We start from the raw sequence: 19,874 nt of genomic DNA, 5'->3' as shown, positions 1-19,874 counted from the left end.
TTTATAATCAGGGGTGCCATGGTCCAATATTTATTTATTTATTAAAAATTTATTTTTAGGGGCGCCTGGGTGGCTCAGTGGGTTAAGCATCTGACTTCAGCTCAGGTCAGGATCTTGCAGTCTGTGGGTTTGAGCCCCATGTTGGGCCCTGTGCTGACAACTCAGAGCCCAGAGCCTGCTTCGGATTCTGTGTCTCCCTCTCTCTCTGCCCCTCCCCTGCTCGTTCTCGCTCTCTCTCTCTCTCTCTCAAAAATGAATAAATGTTATAAAAAATTAAAAAAATAATAAAATCTATTTTATTTATTTTGAGAGTGTGTGTGAAAGCGAGCAGGGGAGGCGCAGAGAGAGGGAGAGAGAGAATCCCAAGCAGTCTCAGTGCAGTTAGCGCAGAGCCCATTGTGCGGCTCAAACTCACAAACCGTGAGATCGTGATCTGAGCTGAGATCAGGAGCCAGATGCTTAACCGGCTGAGCCACCCAGGCACCCCCATGATCCAATTTTTTTTTTTGAAAGGAAGTTCACTTTGCCAAAAGTTTGGAGGACAGGCCATAGTGAAGGGGCTTAGAAACTACATAAAACTGACACTTTCAAATGTTTACATTTCTCTTCCATTCATATCTGACTAATAGTACATGGAAAATGTTGAAGTAAACAGGTTTTACTATCAGCACTCAGATTTGGGAATGGTGTATGTGACAAGGACAATACTTTGAACATATTAAACCAATGTATATTTGTTCTGCTTGAATCGTCACGCCTATGGTTCTCCGCCCATCAACTCAGTAGGCTTCCCTCCTGCAGGCAAATGGTGGATCCCGTTAGAAACAGCAAGCTGTCATCATTTAGCGTTGAGAGAGAATAACCCTGAATGCCAACTTCGTATGGTGAGAAAGGGGGTTTCTAAATTCCAGAATTCTCCTTTACCTATTAAGAACCAAATCTGGCCAAGTCAGATCATCACATCTGGCCACAAAGCTCTAGTGCAGACAGCACAGGGGACACCATATAAGGATAGTTCCCATTAGACAAGGAAAAGGAAATTAAAACACTTTCCACTGTGGGGGTGAGGGATGGGGACGGGGGAAGAGAGAAAAGAGAGAGAGATAATGGACAGAGACAGAAAGGGAGGGTGGGGAGAAAGGGAAAATGAGAAGTGAGTTCCTTGTTCCTTCCCTGTTCCTTGGGAGATGAAGCCTGGCGGGGGGTCAGGGGAGGGCTTGTCTCTTGAATCTCAGAGCCTAATTCCGAAAAGTGATAGAATTTACTAGAACAAGTTGGCACTACCCAGGCAGCTTATTAGAAAGTGCCAAGGAAATTGTGTGGACAGCACGGCGAGGAGAAAGTAGCTGGGAGTTCACCGGTGGCCCACAGGAGCTGCGCACTCAGGCGAGAAAAGCAGGTGACTAGATCTGACCAGAAAGCTGCTAGGGGCTTGCCACGAGAGTTTCCTACCAGGACCACAGACTTTAGCAGCCAGAGCGAGTGGCCAGGCCCTGGGCGGAGTGCATATCACACCCATGGTCACCTAGAGGCCAGCATGGCATCACACCGAGCCCTGACCACCAGCTCTCCATGAACCCGGTGAGACCTAACAGGCAGTATGTGTGTTTGGGCCTTTCTCCCCAACGCTTACAGAGTGTTCACAAGGATAAGGGAGGGAGCCCCCCCCCCCCATGCCTGGATGGCAGCTGGGGAGAAGACATAGCTCTGATTTGGAACTGTTCACATTTCAGTCCTCCCAAAGGTCTGTTCCAACAAGAAAAAACTGTGATACCTTAATTGTCAAGTTTAAGCGCAGTCCCTGCATGCCTCTCCTCCCCACATCACCAGGAAAAGGTGGAGCCAGATAGATAAATTATAAAGAATATAGGAACTTATTTCCCTCGCTTTCCTTGAGGCTTCTTGAGTTATACATGATGTCATTCCTTGTAAAGACAAGAAATTAGCCCCAACTATTTCTTCCTCTCATCCATAAGAATGCTAAATATTGTAGAGAAAGCATTGATAGAAAACCTATTTGGGTGGTATCCTTTTTTAAAAATTTTTTTTTTCAACGTTTATTTATTTTTGGGACAGAGAGAGACAGAGCATGAACGAGGGAGGGGCAGAGAGAGAGGGAGACACAGAATCGGAAACAGGCTCCAGGCTCCGAGCCATCAGCCCAGAGCCCGACGCGGGGCTCGAACTCACGGACCGCGAGATCGTGACCTGGCTGAAGTCGGACGCTTAACCGACTGCGCCACCCAGGTGCCCCTATCCCTTGTAGGTTTTTAAGAGAAGATGATGTTATATTCTAACTAGTGACTCAGTAGCTCATTACTTATTCTTTTTTAGAAAACTGGACACAAAGCATGAGCCATTTGGGGAATATTAAGTTGTGTTTAAAGAACTTCTACTGGTGTCCAGAAAAATTGTCTTAGCACTTTACATCCTCTTTTCCAATTTACCAATTCTAATTCCCAGTCTTCACAATCTCAATTATAAAGATTCTTGTCTTTCCCCCTTCAGAGAGCTTATTAATTGCATCAGGTGAAGGTATTTTTCAAAACGACTATTACAACCGAAGGCAGAAAAAAGGTCAAAAGTTACTGTAATCAAAACATCAGAAGCCCTGCCTGTTGCAGAAACTCCTTGGCATTTTAATAAAGAGGCAATACGCTTGCAGAACTAGACAGGGAATTGTTCCAGCTAGATCCTGTCCAGGTCAAGCTTTTTTGAAATATCTGTGGAAAAAATCCACCTCCAAGTCAAGAACCTGTTTGGGATGGGCTGCAAATGCGATTATGTTCGTAATAACAATTAAATCCCTCAATCCTTAACAACAGAAGATTTATAATGCCTCTATGCATCATTGAAATTCTAGGTACACTGAGGTTTGATTAAGTCAAGAATGAAAACAAAGGGCAAAAACTGAGCTCGCTATTGCAAAGAGAAGCTCAGTGTGATGCTGTCACATCAGGCTTTCTGTTTATCCCTAAGGCTGGTACAGCAGTGGCTTCAAAGTTTGATGGTGTCTTTTTTTCTTTTTCTTCTTTCTTTCTTTATATTTTTTTCTCCCTCCAAAGATGTTGAGCAGCAGGCTAATGGATCCCAGCAGGGTGCAAAGACAGCAGAAAGCACGGGAATCAGATGTCAATGTGTTCCTCCAAGATACCCTGCTAGGACGGAGCTAACTAACTGGGCTCTCGTCTTCTCTTGGGGCACACGCTCTGATGGGTCCCTGCCCACTCTTGACTTCCTATATGCTTCCTGATTGAAATGCTGTCACAGATAAATCATGACTTCTGCCTGTTAGGACCATTTTCTATTTTTTTCAAAGAAAAGTTTGGAGCCATCAGATTAAAAAGACAAGCAAGTTCTGGAGAATTATATACTCACACGTAAATATTAGTGTCGCATCTCTCTACAATATAACTATCTGTCAATCTGGGAGTGTTCTGGGCATGCTCCTTCTCCACGCACCACTTTGTTTATACATTTTTATGTATTTTCTGGCAGTAACTTCCAGTCAATCACTAGATTACTTAGGTAACTTCCTAACAAATAGATTTTAGGAGGATTGGAGGAGTTGGCCTGCTTTTCCTTCAACATTGGCCCTACCTGGAAGTTGAAGTTGTCTCAGAGATAAGAGTTTCAGTTTTAAATGCAATGGGCATCCAAAATGTAGTTTGTGTGAGTTCCCACCTAGCACACTAGTAAGTAGCCCTTCAGGCACCCGAGACTATCGATAATCTACCCTTGGCTTGGAGGAAGGACAAAACTCCCCAAACTGGAGTGAAAGAGGAAAGTGCTTGATCTATTTTGAAGTTTGACGTATGCACAAGCTTTTCAACACCATGAAGGGCAACCACTTCACCCAGTGAAAGTCAATGAAGTCAAAAAGCTGTACTAAAACGATATTTGTATCTACCACTCAGCTCCCTCTCTACCCTGCTACTAAACTCCTTCCGCATTCCACCTTCAGGCCATCAGCCCAGTGCTTTGGTGAGCTTCCACCCTCACTAGAGGGCGCTCTCCACACTGCTCCCCTGCACGAGATCCCAGCTCTCTCCATGAGTATCTATCTGCCTCAGGTTCTACAAGAGGTTTCCAGCCACCCAAACCGCTCCACCTTGGGGGCAGGGTCCTGGCCATGAAAAGGAACATTCTTTGTCTCATCTGTACTATTCTGTATCCTCTTCCCCTGCGCCCAGACTGACCTAGCAAGGCCACCCTGGATTTCGACACTCTACATAATTCAGACCATGGCATTTCAGATAATCCCTTTTTGCGATTCTGGCCACCTGCATACTTTCCGTTCTGCTTTCTATTTTCTCAGGCTCTTTATTACTGCACTTTCATGTTTGAAACCTCAATCTTCCCTTTTGGCAACAACCTGAGTTCCTGCAGACATTTGCAGGAACTAGTGTCATACCAGTGACTTCTCTTACTTGGTGAGTTACTTCCTCAACGTTTTGTATCTTTGCACTAATGGTGATTCCTGCCCACTGACTAATTCCATTTCAGCTCCAGGGCGCAACAGTGAATGTCAGATTGCCCATTTAAATAACGGACAATCCCCTTCTCCCCCAACTGTGTGAGATGGAACAAAATAGGGACTCTCAGAGAGGACACTTAAAATCATTCAGCAAAGTTTCAGTTTGAGGGCTTTTTGAAATACTGGTTTCAAAGACTTACAAAGAATTTACAAATAAAATCTGTGTTATTTTTAAAAATAAGTGATGATAAGACATTTAAAATGAACATGATTTTCATACTTTGCTAGCTGAGAAGACATAGCAGCAGAAATGAACATACTTTAAAAAAATCTTTTTAATTAATTAATTTTGAGAGAGACAGAGACAGCATGAAGGGGGAGAGGCAGAGAGAGGGAGAAACAGAATCCCAAGCAGGCTCCGCACTGTCAGCACAGAGCCTGATGTAGGGCTCAAACCCACGAAACCACGAGATCATGACATGAGTTGAAACCAAGAGTCGGACGCTTAACCAACTGAGCCACCCAGGTGCCCCTGAACATGAACTTTTATAAACAACTCCTTCTACACTCCTCTTTACAATGCCATGATTCTCTCATTAGTTTAATAAGAAAAGATTGTGGAAGAAATACCCAGCAGAGGTGGAATGGGTGGTAGAAAGACCACTACACCAAAACCAAGGCCACGGATATGTGGGACACAACTCTAACTTGGTGGGAATGTCACTTAAAACTGCTCTATGTTAATTTTCTGTGGATAAAAATAGCAGGTGTATCTAACCTCACAGATAGGGAGTAAAGTAAAATCAAGAATGATAGATAATGTGATGTGGTATTACTCCCTAAATTCTGGAAAGTGCTAGTTTCGATTTCAATTTCAAGTAGTTTCCTTTTTAACCTGAAGATTTCAAAGTACTTAATAGGAAGTATAAGATAAGCCCAAAGAATTGTGAATCAGACGCAAAACAATGAAATTAGCATGGAAAAGCCCATGAGAATCCTTGCCAGCATTTATTATAACCAATCACATAGGAAGGATATGTGGACTTTGGGTCCATTCCAAAGAAGCTTTGCAAACTAATACCGAAAATTTATCAGTCCCACAATTACAAGTCTTCGTCCTCCTAAGCTTTACCCACCGTAAAAGGAATTTACTAATTGCAAAAATTCATCCCATTTATTGCCTCAGTGGGCACAGGAAACTGAATAAATTATAAATAATTCAACATGGGTAGTCAAGGCGAATTTAGCAAAGCAAGATATATCTGACCCAACCGCTGTGGGCTTTGTACCTGGGCACCCAGCTTATGCAGAGATACCAGAGAAGCAAGGGTGGGAGGAGGAGACAGGAAGAAAAGAAAGTCAAGAAGCCTCTTATAATAAAGTGTACGTTACTCTTGATTTTTTCACCCAAGTTTTCATTATTAAACAAGAGCATTATGTGCCATTTATAGCTAAAATAATGTACTTAAGATTATTTTAAAACTTTGATTTTATGCTATCATGTATTGAATAGTTCATGTAAAACAAAGATATGAATTTTGGTGTTTTTTGCTGTTTATAGTCATTAAAAAGTTTCATTTCTATCTTCAAGATAGTATTCTAGGATTTTTTTTTTTTTTTTAGTGTAATGTGACAGGGCTCAGCAGCTCCTAAAAGTGTTGAAAACGAAGTGGTAGATAAGCCTGAAACTTAATGGTTGTGAGGTCCTTAAAAACCAATACTGTGTTTTTAATGGAGTTACACAGAGTGAGAAACTAACGTGGTTTTGCTTTCCCTGCATGTGTTTCTCACTTTGAAGTTGGAAAAGCAGCTCAGTCTGATTGAGCGAGGTAGGGGGTAAAGAACTCGCCAGGTTTTACACATGAAAGCAAATGCTTAGTAGCAGAATTAAAAGCCAATGAACACTAAACCCTTAGTGTTAACTGGTGCCGATCCTAATCTGTACTCAAAAAGTGGAGTGTGAACATTCAAAGCCCATGACACTTGTCTCCTTGCCAGAAGCAGTGTCCCGACCACCAGGCAGCGGCATTTGTCACATGCATCTCATTGAGAGGCAGAGCTTTCCCATGGAAGGTTCTTTCAAAACTCTGTGGCCCAGACCATGCGATCAGGACAGAAGACCACGTGTCATGGTTTCATGGAACTCTTGTGTCTCGTAGGATATTAGTAAAAGTGAAAGAAAACTTGTAAAACAAAAATGAAGAAGATTTCCAGTCAAATGTTTGAGAAATTTGGCATTGATCAAGGTTGAACATGTTTCTTTCCGGAAGGACTCCTCTGAGCCTTCAGGTTCCCTAGTTGTTGGGCCTAAGAGCTCTTTTTGAAGAGATATCTATTAGGCTATGGCTGGATACTTGTGTTCCACAGGGCACAGCTTGGGAAATACTGAGGTAAAATATTTTTAATCCTGGTTTATAGATGGGGGCATCAAGGCCCATGGAGATTATGTCCTAGAAGGAGAACTCAGGTCTCTGGCCTCCTAGCACTAACTTTTCCTAGGAGACGGTCAGAAATCTGAGAAAAGATTGACCACAGCCAAAGTTCTTAGCAATACACTTACCCTGGAAAGGTCTCCTAAAACTAACGTTTCTGAGAGTACACACACTCTTCTTTCCTGGCTCAGTCAGGACGTGCACCGCCAACTCCTCCCCCCCACCTCCCAAATCCTGAGTACCTGATACAAAGGCATACAGATGCTATCAATCCACTCCAATTGTAACCGAGGCAGTTCATCTTTCCGGTTCCGGTCAAAGATAGCCTAGAATGGGGGAGGAGAAGCTTGTCTTTATTACTCTGGAGTATTTTACAGGTGCTTTGTCAACACTTTGCCACAGTGATCCAATTTTTACCAACTGAACACTTCACAAATCACAATCAATCTTTACATGTACTTTCTTTTCCTTTATCTGTGATGAGAAAGAAAGTATTTTCACCTCTTTTTATGAGATTTGTAAGCGAATTTATTTGAACTTTATAGCACGCAACTCCTTGGGGCCAAAATCTGTCTTCAGATACAGGTAATGGCCACTAAATCAAGTCATCAGTTCACTGGGAATTGGGTATGAGTCAAGGGGAAGGGGATATGTTTCATTGCCACAAAAATAATGCAGGCTTTTATTTTTATAGTGAAAGAAGGTGGGATAGATGAGAAAAGATCCTTAAAAGCAGTTTCATTTTAAACAGAAACTATTTGTATTCATTTTTCAGGGTGGGGTGTGGGTTTGACAACTGTGTTTTTCGATAAGCTTCTGTCATTAATAGATTCCTAAATTTTTATCTATCATTGGATGGATGATGGTGGCAGGTACCCATTCTCTCCTCACTCCCAGGCTTTAAACTTCATGATATTACAATGTTTAGAAATTTTAGGTATACTTTTTTGAGAAAAAGAAGGGACATATATCTGTTGGGCAGACATAAAAAGGGGAACGATCAGTTGGAATTGGGGGCTAAGGGGGATTCTTGAACAAACACTGCCAGTTCTACTCCCTTAAGAATGTCCCTGTCTTTGCTATCAAAGAATAAGGCCAGGGTCTGAGAAGCGACCTTTCCCTGCATTCCTGTCTTAGAGTAGGTTTGGTCTTTCCTCTACAGAGATAGTGGGTGACATCCACATCATCTCAGCATTCACACAGGTCATGAAGGAAGATCCAGGACTTTCCCTTGGTCTGGAGATGTTGCACAATCCAGCACCCTTCAGACTTATCAATGAGGGTGGGAGTGGGCAGGACAGAAATCACCAGCTGCCAGGGCTCACAAGAAGACATAAGAGTGCTGCTGAGGGAAATATCCCCAAAAAAATCTCCAGTCAGAGAAGGTCACTGACTCCTGCAGGCTCTTCTCATCCTTGTCTTGCAACATGAAATGTGAAATACCAGGAAAGAGGACTAGGGTCTGCTGGGGGAAGGAGTGGTTCTTGTGAACTGCATGAGTCTTCGTCCAAAATGTTCCTTTAAGAATATTATTCTAGGGGCGCTGGGGTGGCTCAGTCGGTCAGGTCATGAGCTCACAGTTCATGGGTTCAAGCTCTGCATTGGGCTCTGTGCTGACAGCTCGGAGCCTGGAGCCTGCTTCGGATTCTGTGTCTCCCTCTCTCTCTCTGCCCCTACCCCTGCTTATGCTCTCTCTCAATTTCAAAAATAAATAAATAAATAAATATTAAAAAATAATATTCTGTTATCTACTCTTCAGTTCTCATTGCTATCTGAAATTTCCTTATTTACTTAATTACTGTTTCTGGTGTATAGAATTGTGTTTTTTTTTTTTTAATTCAGTGTCAGTGGTTTTTAGTATATTCACAATTAGTTGTGCAACCATTACTATAGTCAATTTTAGCACATTTTTATCACTCCAAAAAGAAATCTCATATCAGTTAGCAGTCACTCCTCAACTCTCCCAAGGCTCCACCCTTAGGCAACCAGTGATCTGTTTTCTGTTTGTATAGATTTGGTTATTCTGCACATTCACATAAATGGAATCGTATGATACGTGGTCTTTTGTGACAGGCTTCTTTCACCACGCATGATGTTCTCAAGGTTCATTCCTGTAACATGCATCAGCACTTCATCCCTTTTATGGCCAAATGATATTACATTGTATAGATCATCATATTTTATTTATCCACTCATCAGGTGATGGGCATTTGGGTTGTTCCCACTTAATGGCTATTATGAATAATGTACATTCACGTACAAGTTTCAAATTTTTTTTTTTTCAACGTTTATTTATTTTTGGGACAGAGAGAGACAGAGCATGAACGGGGGAGGGGCAGAGAGAGAGGGAGACACAGAATCGGAAACAGGCTCCAGGCTCTGAGCCATCAGCCCAGAGCCCGACGCGGGGCTCGAACTCACGGACCGCGAGATCGTGACCTGGCTGAAGTCGGACGCCCAACCGACTGCGCCACCCAGGCGCCCCTCACGTACAAGTTTCTATGCAAGTGTATGTTTTCATTTCTCTTGGGGATATACGTAGAGGCAGAATTGCTGGGCCATGTGCTGAAGCCAATGTTTAATGTTTTCGTTAATTGTCAAACTGTTTTCCAAAGCAGCTGCATGACTTTATGTTCCCATCAGCAGTGTGGGAAGTTCCAGTTTCTCCACATCCTCACCAACACTTGTTTTTGTCTATCTTTTTAATTGTAGCTAGTCCCTGTGAAAGTGGTGTCTCATTGTGGTTCTGATTTGCATTTCCCTGATGACTAATGATTTTGAGCATCTTTTCATGTGCTTATTGGCCATGTATGTATCTATATATACATATATAGATATTCATCGGAGAAATATGTATTCAGATCATTTTCCCTTTTAAAAAATTGGGTTGTCTTTCTATGAATTGTAATAGTTCTCTATATATTCTAGATACCAGGCCCATATCAGATAGATGATCTGCAAATAATTTCTCTATACTGTAGGCTGTCTTTTCATTTTCTTGATAGTGTCCTTTAAGATGCAAAGTTTCACAGAGGGCAACGGCTCCTGCATCTCCTCCTTTTTGTGTACTCCACTCAGTTCTTACAGAACACGGACACCCAGACAACTCCCACCCCTGGCCTGGCATCAAGAGACCGCCAACAAGAGTTGTGGCATAGGGCAGTGGTTCCGGTTTAAGGAGACTGGCCCAGGCCCTTCCTTGCTCCTCCACCCGCCTCAGTCTCCCCCCACTCCCACCTTGTCATGCATTGTGCACTTGTCTTCCTACACTCTACTCAGCCATTGTTGCAGGCAAACACTCCCCTCACCCTCCATTTTCCCCACTACTGCAGCCACCTCCCGGCCTGTTGCTATAGAGCCTACCTGTGTCAATAAACAACAGCTGAAGTAAAAAAAAAAAAAAAAAAGATGCAAAGTTTTAAATTTTAATGAAGTCCAATTTATCTATTTTATTTTTCAGAAGATTTATACCTTGTTTTCTTCTAAGAGTCTCATATAGTTTTAGCCCTCACATTTAGGTCTATGACCCACTTTGAGATTATTTTGAGGTTTGGTGACAGGGATCTAGCGTCATTCATTTGCATGTGGATATCCTGCTGTCCCTGCACTATTTGAGAAGACGGAAGACTGACCCCATTGACTTGTCTTAGCATTCTGTTGACAGTTGGCCATACTGTAAAAGTTTATTTCTAGACTAGTCACTTCTCAGTAAATGTTTTTGAGTGCAAGTGTGAGATAGCACATTGATTGTCCTGTGCTTTCCTTTTACAGCCTTTTGCATCTTGTAGTTGATTATGAGTGATTATTTATATAATGTCTATCTTTCCCATCAGTTGACAGTTTTGCTCATGGCTGGATGCACAGTGCCCAGCTTCACGCTCGCTACCCAGAGGTGCTCAAGCATGTTTTACTAACTGACTCACTGCTTCTACTATTAACCCTTGGCTGTGGTCTAGATTAGCCGTTGTCTTCAGAAAGTTACCCTGATGACCTCTAGGACCGTGACACCAGATGGAGGGATTCCCAGACAATTTTCTCCCTAAACATCAAGGAATAAAAGACACACAACTGGTGTCACCTCTGCGTGCATGCATTTCCAGACATCTTTGGGAAAGGACTAATGAGAAATACCCCTGCCACAGCAGCCAGGAGACTGTCATTGGCAATGTTGAGTAGCCTTTTGCGAGGAGAGAGTAGCATTTAGTGCTATGTTTCCACCGCAAAATTAATTTCATTTATGTGGTCAGCGAACGCCTACCTGAGTGTACAAAGCCTCCTTAGTGCTGCGTCACTGCACTTGCCAGGTCGCCAATGCTGGCAAACGACTCATTTTTTTTTTCCACTTAATTAAATGACCTGTGGTATTGCTACATTATAAACCCTTCAGACAAAGCCCCTGAAACAATTTTTAAGTGGAAGAAAGCTTTCATTTGAAAATAAACATGTAGCTGAGAGGAATTTGGGTTGTCACTAGGGTTTTACACATTAACTCTGTACCCCAAACTGGTATCACAGCCAAATCTGCTGATACCACCAAAAAAGAATAAAGGGATGTTCTGGAAACAGTATAAGTAGATACTGCTTTGGAAACTAAAATACAGGGTGAGTGTTTTAGCTTATGGAGTCTTCTGACCTTTTATAGGTAGGCAACAAATTAAGAATAGTTAAAATTAGTTAAGGCTGTGAGGTCTGACTTCAGACAGGTGAAGCTGTTTGACTAAGAGCTAGCTCTCTGGCTTTTCCTTACTCTTAAATGCTCGAAAAGAAAGGCGTCCTAAAACTTGAAGATCTTACAAATAACCTCCAAATGTTCAGAACTCGGTTGACTTGAATCCTCATAAACAGACATTCCTGACAATTCAAACATTCCTTAAGCCTAATGAATCTATTAATGAGCCTAACTGAATCTACTGTGCTGTACCAGCTTTACAGTGCTTTGTACCATTCTTTGAGTTGTGAGGTGACGATTTGTAGCTAACCATTCCTTAAGAATAGAGGCCACCCCCTCCTTGTGGATGAGGCATTTATGTCTTTTGTCTTGTTTGAGTAAAAACAGCATCATCCTGAGCCTACAGTAAGCATTCTCAAATAATAATTGAATGGGTGAATCCAACAAAAATAGCATTTCAGTCAACAGAACCTAGTTCCCCAAGTGAGACTTCTCATTTTGCAAACAAAGGAAAGAAACAGAGACTTGAAATGATCTGGGTTTGGGATTTTAGAAAGCCCCAAACTGGAAAATAAAACCCAGAACGACCATTATTTACTGCAGTTGTCTGTTCTAAGCTCCTCAAGGCTGGACAGGCTGCCTTTAACTTTTGTCTGTATTTCTCTTCCAAGGTAGGTACGGACCACTTATGTAATGCCAGCACTGGGCTTTGAGCTACTCCAGTGCCACTTGGTACATCCTCCCTTGTGCCTACTTGTCTTACCATGTGAGCTCAGGAAGTGCTTGTTAAGTAGCTCACCACTCTTAATCAGAAACCTGGGGATAGGAGTGTTTAGCATCTAAGTTTAATTAAAGTTTTAAACTTTCAGGAGTGCTTTCTTAAATCCACTCTCAGTCTTTCCCACTTTCAGCGTGTGATTTGGAGTTGCTTCTGAAAATGTCATTCCAAAGGCTAAATGTGTCATAATAAAAGGATGGGCTTACTGAAGGAGTGAGTTTGAGTTCTGATCTCTCCCGATCTCCTTGTTCAAAGAACTCACTGGTTACAAGTTCAGCCACCTGGAACATATAAATATGTAATTTATGGTTATGTGTAATTTATCATAAGACTCAGAAGTTATTTCTGCCTTATGTGTATGGTGATTATCTTCAACATAGATAATAATTTAAAAAGCTTTTGAAGGAGTACATTAACCTTTTCTGTTTCAACATATTATAGAACTTAATCAATGAAACTGATTTCCTTTTAATCAGAAGAACTTGTGCAGGGTATTTTCAGATGCCTGCCAGTAGATGATCTCTGACTGTGCAGATTCCATATTCACAATGAGGCATGGGGTTGCCAGCTTCAAAGGAGGAAATGTTCTTATTATAGAAAAATGAGGCAAATAATCCCTAATCATAATTTCTGTTTCCATATTATAATATACTTGTAATATTTTTGCTAACCTTTGGTTGTTTCAACCCAGATTCTTTACTTTGTTGCACACTTTTATCTTAGCCTGGTTTCATTGGCCATCCCCCAAACTCCTTAACTGCCTCACCCTATCAATAATTGTGTAGACTCTGGAGAGGATAACCCCAGGGCACACCTCTGCTTCTTACTGTAGCAATTAGTTAAGGGGCAGGACTAATGCTAGATTCACTGTTCATACCAGTTTTTTTGTTTTGTTTTGTTTTGTTTTGTTTTGTTTTTTACAGTGTGTCATGATACAGTTTGAAGAATGTTGATTTGGTCTTCAGCTGTCTTAATCTATGTACTAAAAGTATTAATTTATGGTAGGTTCTAGTTGGTACAAGAAAATGGTAGAGATTTTTCCAGAGTAAGGACTTCTATTTTTTTTCACTTTTCATCTATTAGCATGGATGATCAGAAGTTGATGATTGATCATTGTTAAGCTACAGAGAAGCTTCTCCAAGCCCTGTGCTTCTAATGATAGCTTATGGGAAGCATAATGATATAACAGGTAAGTGTTAAACAGGTATTTTCAACAATACTAAGGAACAAGATCTAGGAAATCTCTCAGATGAACTGGCTGGATTTACAAAATTTGGATGAGCAGAAAACAAAATTTCAGAAAAGTTGAAGGCAAGAAGGTCTAGATCCCCCGACCAGTTTTTCCTCTATCCCAGGATCTTATGAAGATGAGATTCATGGTCTGGAAAAGGCTAGAATGGTTTAATTTTTGGTCAAGTGGATAGAATCAACATAATTTACCTAAGTGTATCTCTCAAGAGATTTTGTCCACCATAAATCATAACCATTGATAAAACATAAAAACATCTCTATCTCTTACACACACACACACACACACACACACGCACACACCCTGAGAATAGCAAGTATGTAGCTCATATGTAAAGAAATAGAATATCTAGTCAGTCCAGATTTTAAACATTTCTTATAAGGAATATGGGTTCCTTTAAAAAATTCAATAGCATAAAATTAGTTGGAGCTGGCTCAATTTTTCTAGGGCCTGATTCACTTCTCTCTCTAGTCTCTGCCACATTAGCACTCCAGGCCTCTCTTTCTGTCTCTGGCCTTCCTTTAAAAAAGAAATGGTCCCCTAAGGGCCTGGCCTCATTTATTCAGTCCCCAGAACACTCCCTCAGATTGCTCTGAGGTGGGTCTTTTGCACTAAAGAATACAAATGTGCACATCAGGTCACCCCCAGGTAGGAGTTCTACACAGGTCTATCACCCCTGGAAAGCAAAGAAATTAAAACACAATCCTGTCCTTGATCTTTCTAAAGTGGTCCTGGGTATCTCCCCTGTGCTTCTTTCACAGTTCAACTTGTATCACTGTTTCATTTGTACTTAAAAACCCAATCAGGAACATTAAGTGGCTCCTAATTGAATTTTTTATTAAAGAAGGAAATTGAGATGCTAATCAGGCCTGGGGGGGGGTCACTGGGGAAACCCACATGCTTAGAGTCATGTTTGTGAGGAAGTAAAACTGGAATAGACACCAGTAAAAAAACCCATTTTGCAAGGAAATTTAAAAATATCAACCTCTAGGAAATTAGAAATATATTTATATTTTTAAAAGAAGGTTCTATTGTTTTTGTCCAAATGTTTCCTAAAATCATAGAAGTATGTTTTTGAAAATGTTTTAACCTATTCAATTTGGAGACAAACACAAATGAGATCTCCAGTTTAGAGCTGTGGCATGATTTCTGATGCAAGTGTTTGGAAAAACATGGTTTTGTGCTTTATTTCCCCAAACTCTTGAGTTTTTTCTGCACTGATCAGCAGAACTTCACATCCTAAAAATAAAATACTATTTACATCAATGACCAAGAGACCGGCCAATAGGCCTCCCAAGTTGGTCTACAACATCAATGCAGAACCTTTTTTTCTTGTTAAGTACTTTGTCCTGTCCCTTTCCCACTCCCAAGTGGGCTACTGCTCCTTTAGTTGTTGACATGCATTTCACTGGGGTCTCTGAAAGTCCCAGCATATCATACCTCATCCCACTCTCTTTCCAATCTTCTCTATTTTCCCCCTGGTCCCCTGAATTTTCTTCTGCTCTCTACCCCTCCACTTCTTTCCATCCCAATGCAAGAGGCCACCCCACTACTACAATTTTTCCTGATACCTGGAAGATACCTATCTCTTCTCTGGTCCAGACTTTACTATAGGGGAGGCTTCCCACACTGGGGAAGTGAAGGGTGGGCAGAGATATAGAAATACGCTACTCAACCAAGCAAATTCCTCCCTGTTTTATGTAACTTCAAGTGTGAAGTTGAAACGCAAAATGAAAACCAAAGTTCAATTGGAGGAGAGCTATTTATTGGAGAACTTTATAGGAAATCTGCATTGGACTGTGATAGGAACAAGAAATAAACTTTTCTTTGAGTAAAGCAACTGAAATTTGAGAATATATTTGTTATTGCAGCAAAGCCTAGCCTAGTTTTGACTCACACAAAAAAATGGTACGGAAATGAGGTGTGTTCTTTTTAGAAAGAAAGAAAAAGAAGGAAGAAAAATAAAAAGACCCTAAAATATGTAGCATCAGCTTGGGGGGCAGGTATAAAACAGTGAGGAAATGGCTGTTGGAGACTGTAAGGATGACACCCATGGTACACAGTGGCAAAATATTTTGTACAATTCTCTTTGAAATAAAGCAAATAATATATCTAATGAATTTATAGCCTTAGGGGAAGATACTGGAAAACAAAATGTTGGTAGCATGTGAGAATTGCTATTGACTGTGTTTTGCTAAGTATTGTAAGAAGTGAGCTCCGAAAAGGATTGGCAGGTTTACAACCAGGAATGAAAGGGAAAGGAGAGAGTCACAAATTCAGAGTCTTCATCTTCAGGGATGGAAGACAGAGCTGCTTTTTAACCCCAAAGTGTAAAAATAAAAATTGAGATATGTTTTGAATGACAAAGGCTGATCAAGACCCAGCCTTACAACTAGAATCAAAGGTATGGCCAGTGCATCCACAGTTAAAAACTGAATGAATTAGGTGGTACATAGGATATCCCTTCAATTGGACAAATGGCCCAGAGAAATCATTAGGCCCCGAATACTAGGAACTGGATCATGAAAGAGGAAGAAAGAAGTACATATGCTGGTTTTCTTTGTTCTTTAATACAAGGAAGCAAAGAGATAGAGCAGATCTAAGAAGTGTGTCTAGAATGGAACTGTGGATGTGGTTATTGGCAAATGGAAGTGACTAGGATCAAAGACATAAGAAGCTGACTAAATGTTCAAGAGAGTTTGGTGCCAAAACCCCACTAAGACTGTGAATACTTAAAACTTAAAACAAGCCTTGGGTCCTCAATCTTCTTTAGGTGGGAAACAGGCTGAGAAAACTGCCTGGCCATTGGATACAGCCAAGGAAGGCAATGGAAAAGGAATAATGTCCCAGGGTAGATCTAAGGGCCATGGACAATGATGACTGGGGAGCATCTCCCAGAGAATCAGGGTCTACCACAGAGTGGATGCCCTTCCAGTGAATGCCCAGTGGGATTTTGGAATTGCCGTGGCCTCCTAACTGCCAAATATTGGTCATCTCTTCCCCTTCTGAATGGGAGTGTTGTAATGAGTGTTTTGTGGTTTGAGTGTAAGTCAAATGCTGTGTTTGGGGTGTGTGTAAGTCTTTAATTTGCATCCAGACCTGATGTGGAGACTGGCATAGATCACCCAGAGATCCTGGACTTGAGCTTGATACCATGACTCTTGGGAAATTTGGGTCATCTCCCTTGGGGACAGGATGAGTGTATTTTGCCTGAGGAAGGAGAGTGAATCACATTTTTGGTGATTAGAAGGGCAAACTGTGGTAGTCACGTTTTCATCAACTATTTCTGGCTTTCTACGTTCTGGGCACAGGAAAGGATTTTACTTCCTGGTTGGGTGGGGTCTTGTGACAAGTTCTGGCCAATGAATTTCTGGGGATTTATTTGCGTTTATTTGCCAGTGCAAGACATGCTAGGGCCTCTGTCAGAATGATCCAAATGGTAGCTGCTCCCTCAGTTGCAGTCCAAAATGAGGAATGGTACCAAGCTGGTTCTGGATGCACATGTTCATAAGCAGTGTGTTGTGTTAAGCCACTGAGGCTGAGGGATAACAGCCCATTCTGCTGACACACTGGCATCATTTAAAAATGCCAACTGGTATATCTGGTATAAGGAAGAGTAGAAGTGCTGTAAAGAACAAAGGCTTTGGAGCCTACTCTGTTGGGATTTGAATACCTAGCTCTATCAACTTACTAGGTATATCACCTCAAGCTACTTATCTTTTCTAGGCTTCATTTTCCCCATTTGTGAAATAGGGGTAATAACTGTATAAGTTTCCCAGCGTTGCCAGAAATGACCACAACTTGGTGGCTTAAAGCAATAAGGAATCTGTTCTCTCATAGTTCTGGAGGTTGGCAGGTCAACATCAGTTCACTGGACAGCAATCAAGGTTTTGCCAAGGCCGAGCTTGCTCTGGAGCCTCTAAGGGAGAATCTGTCCTTTGCCTCTTCTACTTTCTGGCAGTTACCAGCTTTCCCTTGTTTGTGGCCACATCACTCTACTCTCTGCCTTCTCTTCACATCCTCTTCCCCTATTCTGAATGTGTAATCTCCCAGTGTCTCTCTCTCTCTCTCTCTTAGGAGGACACCTGTCATTGAATTTAGGTCTCACCTGGATAATCCAGGATAATGATGGCCCTTAACTTAATCACATCAGTAAATATCCTTTTTCCTTCTAAGGCAATGTTTACAGGTTCCAGAAATTAGCATCCAATATCTTTCAGTTGCCATTATTCAGCCTACTAGACTAACTATACCTAAATCAAAGTTGGAGGATTAAATGATATAATACATATAAAGGAGTCATTTAAAATTAGATATTTAGTCAATAAATATTAGTTATTTATTGTTATATGAGTCTACTTTATTTTCCTTAAAATGGTGAGACTTAAGATACCAAGTTACTATTTTAGACCCTACACAGTAGGTGTGCCACATGAAAATTAAAAAAGAGTTTAATCTCCAAATACTATCAGTAATCAAGGATCTTAAATTGTGTGGTTACTGGCTTGAAACCTGTTCTTGCTCTAAACTAACACTTTTAGCAGTAAGACCAGATAGATGGTAAAGGCACCATTTTTTGGGGGTACAAATTAAATTTGGATATTACACACTTTGGCCACCGTGATTTCATCTCCAAATAGTCTTTAAATAAAAAGAAAATTTCCTTTTGACCTCCTTGGTTTGTTTTTTTCTTTTTTTTTTTTTTCCAGATGAGAAAAAAGTGGACCTTGTGCTAAAACACGATTACCTATTTAAAAACACTATTTTTGAAACTCTTGCCTTAGGAAATGGTCAATGCGTTATTTGGATTTAGAGTGTTAACAAAATCTTACAGAGTCAGAAATACTATTATTCAGTGGAAGCACGTTAAAGAAAGGCTGTGCAATAAACTATGTCGTGCCCAAGCCTCCCGCTATTTTTTACACCATGTTAATACTGATGCAAATTGACTAGGGTTTCAGTGCCTGGGAGTCTGGGCTCTGGGAATATTGTCCCCCCCGCCCCCCTCCCGCAGTTCCTCCTCTGCTGAGCCCTGCCATTAATCACCACTTGCCTGTCTCGAGATCTCCCATGGTTTGGTCACGGCTCCAAGGTCACAGGCTGTCATTAACATTGATCTGAAAAACAGAACCAAACAAAACAGCCTGAATAATCTTTTGTTGCATTCCGAAACAATCCCGTCCTGGATACATAAATAAATAAAATGGGACTAAGGCCAACTCACATGTCTTTCCCTCAACAAGGGAAGCACTGTTTACCGTCCCCATGTTTAGCATCTCCGTCTTGTGGCCACACTGCTTAGGAAGACAAAGCTCACACACACCCTCCGGTGCCCTTTTGTTATGTCTGCAGCAGATCAAGGAAGGCAAAGCACTACTTTCTCTGTACCTGAGCTAAGCAAGTTCTGCGTAAACTAATCTCTAATGGACGGATGGACAATGCTTTTTATTCTTAACTATCAGCAAGGGAATCAGTATATAATGCCACATACACAGCTGATAAATCTCTTTACCAACTTATCACTGATTGATGGGAATGGACGGAAACCTATAGCAGAAGGCAAGGCGCTTGCCACCATAGGAGCTCCTTCACTGTCACCTGCCTTACAGAGCTCAGATTTACTGGGAGAGCCACAGTGTTTCACTCCAGTTTATTACCTGGCTGCAGCCCTGTTTTGTCAGCATTATGAAGAAGAAACATATTCAGCTAAGCTTTCATTAATTTGAGCACATAAGAAAGCACAGGAACATCTGAACCAGATTTTTGGGGAACAGATTTCTACTGGGTTTAACTAGAATCCATCCAACCATGGATATAAGAACACAGGGAACAATTGAAATTGTGGATAACTCTCGTGCTTATAATTTGATGTGGTGGGAAGCGGGAAAAACAAGGCACACTCCTTGTCCAAAATTTGCTTTCTTTGTGCTAAAGCCAGCAGTATGTGATGAAAAGCAATGAAGGATTGGAATTGGGAGACCACATCTTGATTGGCTCCTTTTGGAAGAAAGGGGTGTTCTGTTAGAGGTCAGAGGGCTGTCCTGATGTCGGGTGTCAACATTTCATACTCGAATGCCTTGGAAACATGTCTGCTTCCCAGATGGCAGAGCATGCCTAGATGCTAGTGCGGTTTGTGTCACTTCCCGGGGCAACTCCTCCAGGGAACAGGGCAGAGTAGCCGGTAACAATAGGTCATTCAGAGCCACCAGGCACAATGGTGTCAGAACCCCCCTCCAGGAGTCAGGTAACATCTAATCCCAAGCATCCCT

General features: G+C 41.5%; 1 protein-coding gene across 1 annotated transcript in view; it reads right to left on the bottom strand.

Annotated features, from left to right (window-relative positions):
• Window positions 1–19,874, bottom strand: part of PDE11A (phosphodiesterase 11A) — a 385,818-nt gene that overhangs the window by 24,545 nt on the left and 341,399 nt on the right. The window contains exons 17-19 of the mRNA XM_047084228.1: window positions 18,659–18,722; window positions 12,563–12,637; window positions 7,152–7,235 (exon numbers count right to left, since the gene is read on the bottom strand). Of these exons, the coding sequence (XP_046940184.1) occupies window positions 7,152–7,235; window positions 12,563–12,637; window positions 18,659–18,722 (223 nt within the window). The remainder of the gene's footprint in view (window positions 1–7,151; window positions 7,236–12,562; window positions 12,638–18,658; window positions 18,723–19,874) is intronic.

The sequence above is a fragment of the Lynx rufus genome, unplaced genomic scaffold (genome assembly GCF_022079265.1).
Source record: "Lynx rufus isolate CCGP_SWC_20201006 ecotype Redwood Valley unplaced genomic scaffold, mLynRuf1.p SCAF_2, whole genome shotgun sequence".
NCBI classification, from domain to species: Eukaryota; Metazoa; Chordata; class Mammalia; order Carnivora; family Felidae; genus Lynx; species Lynx rufus.
This window is presented reverse-complemented; position numbering and strand designations above follow the sequence as displayed.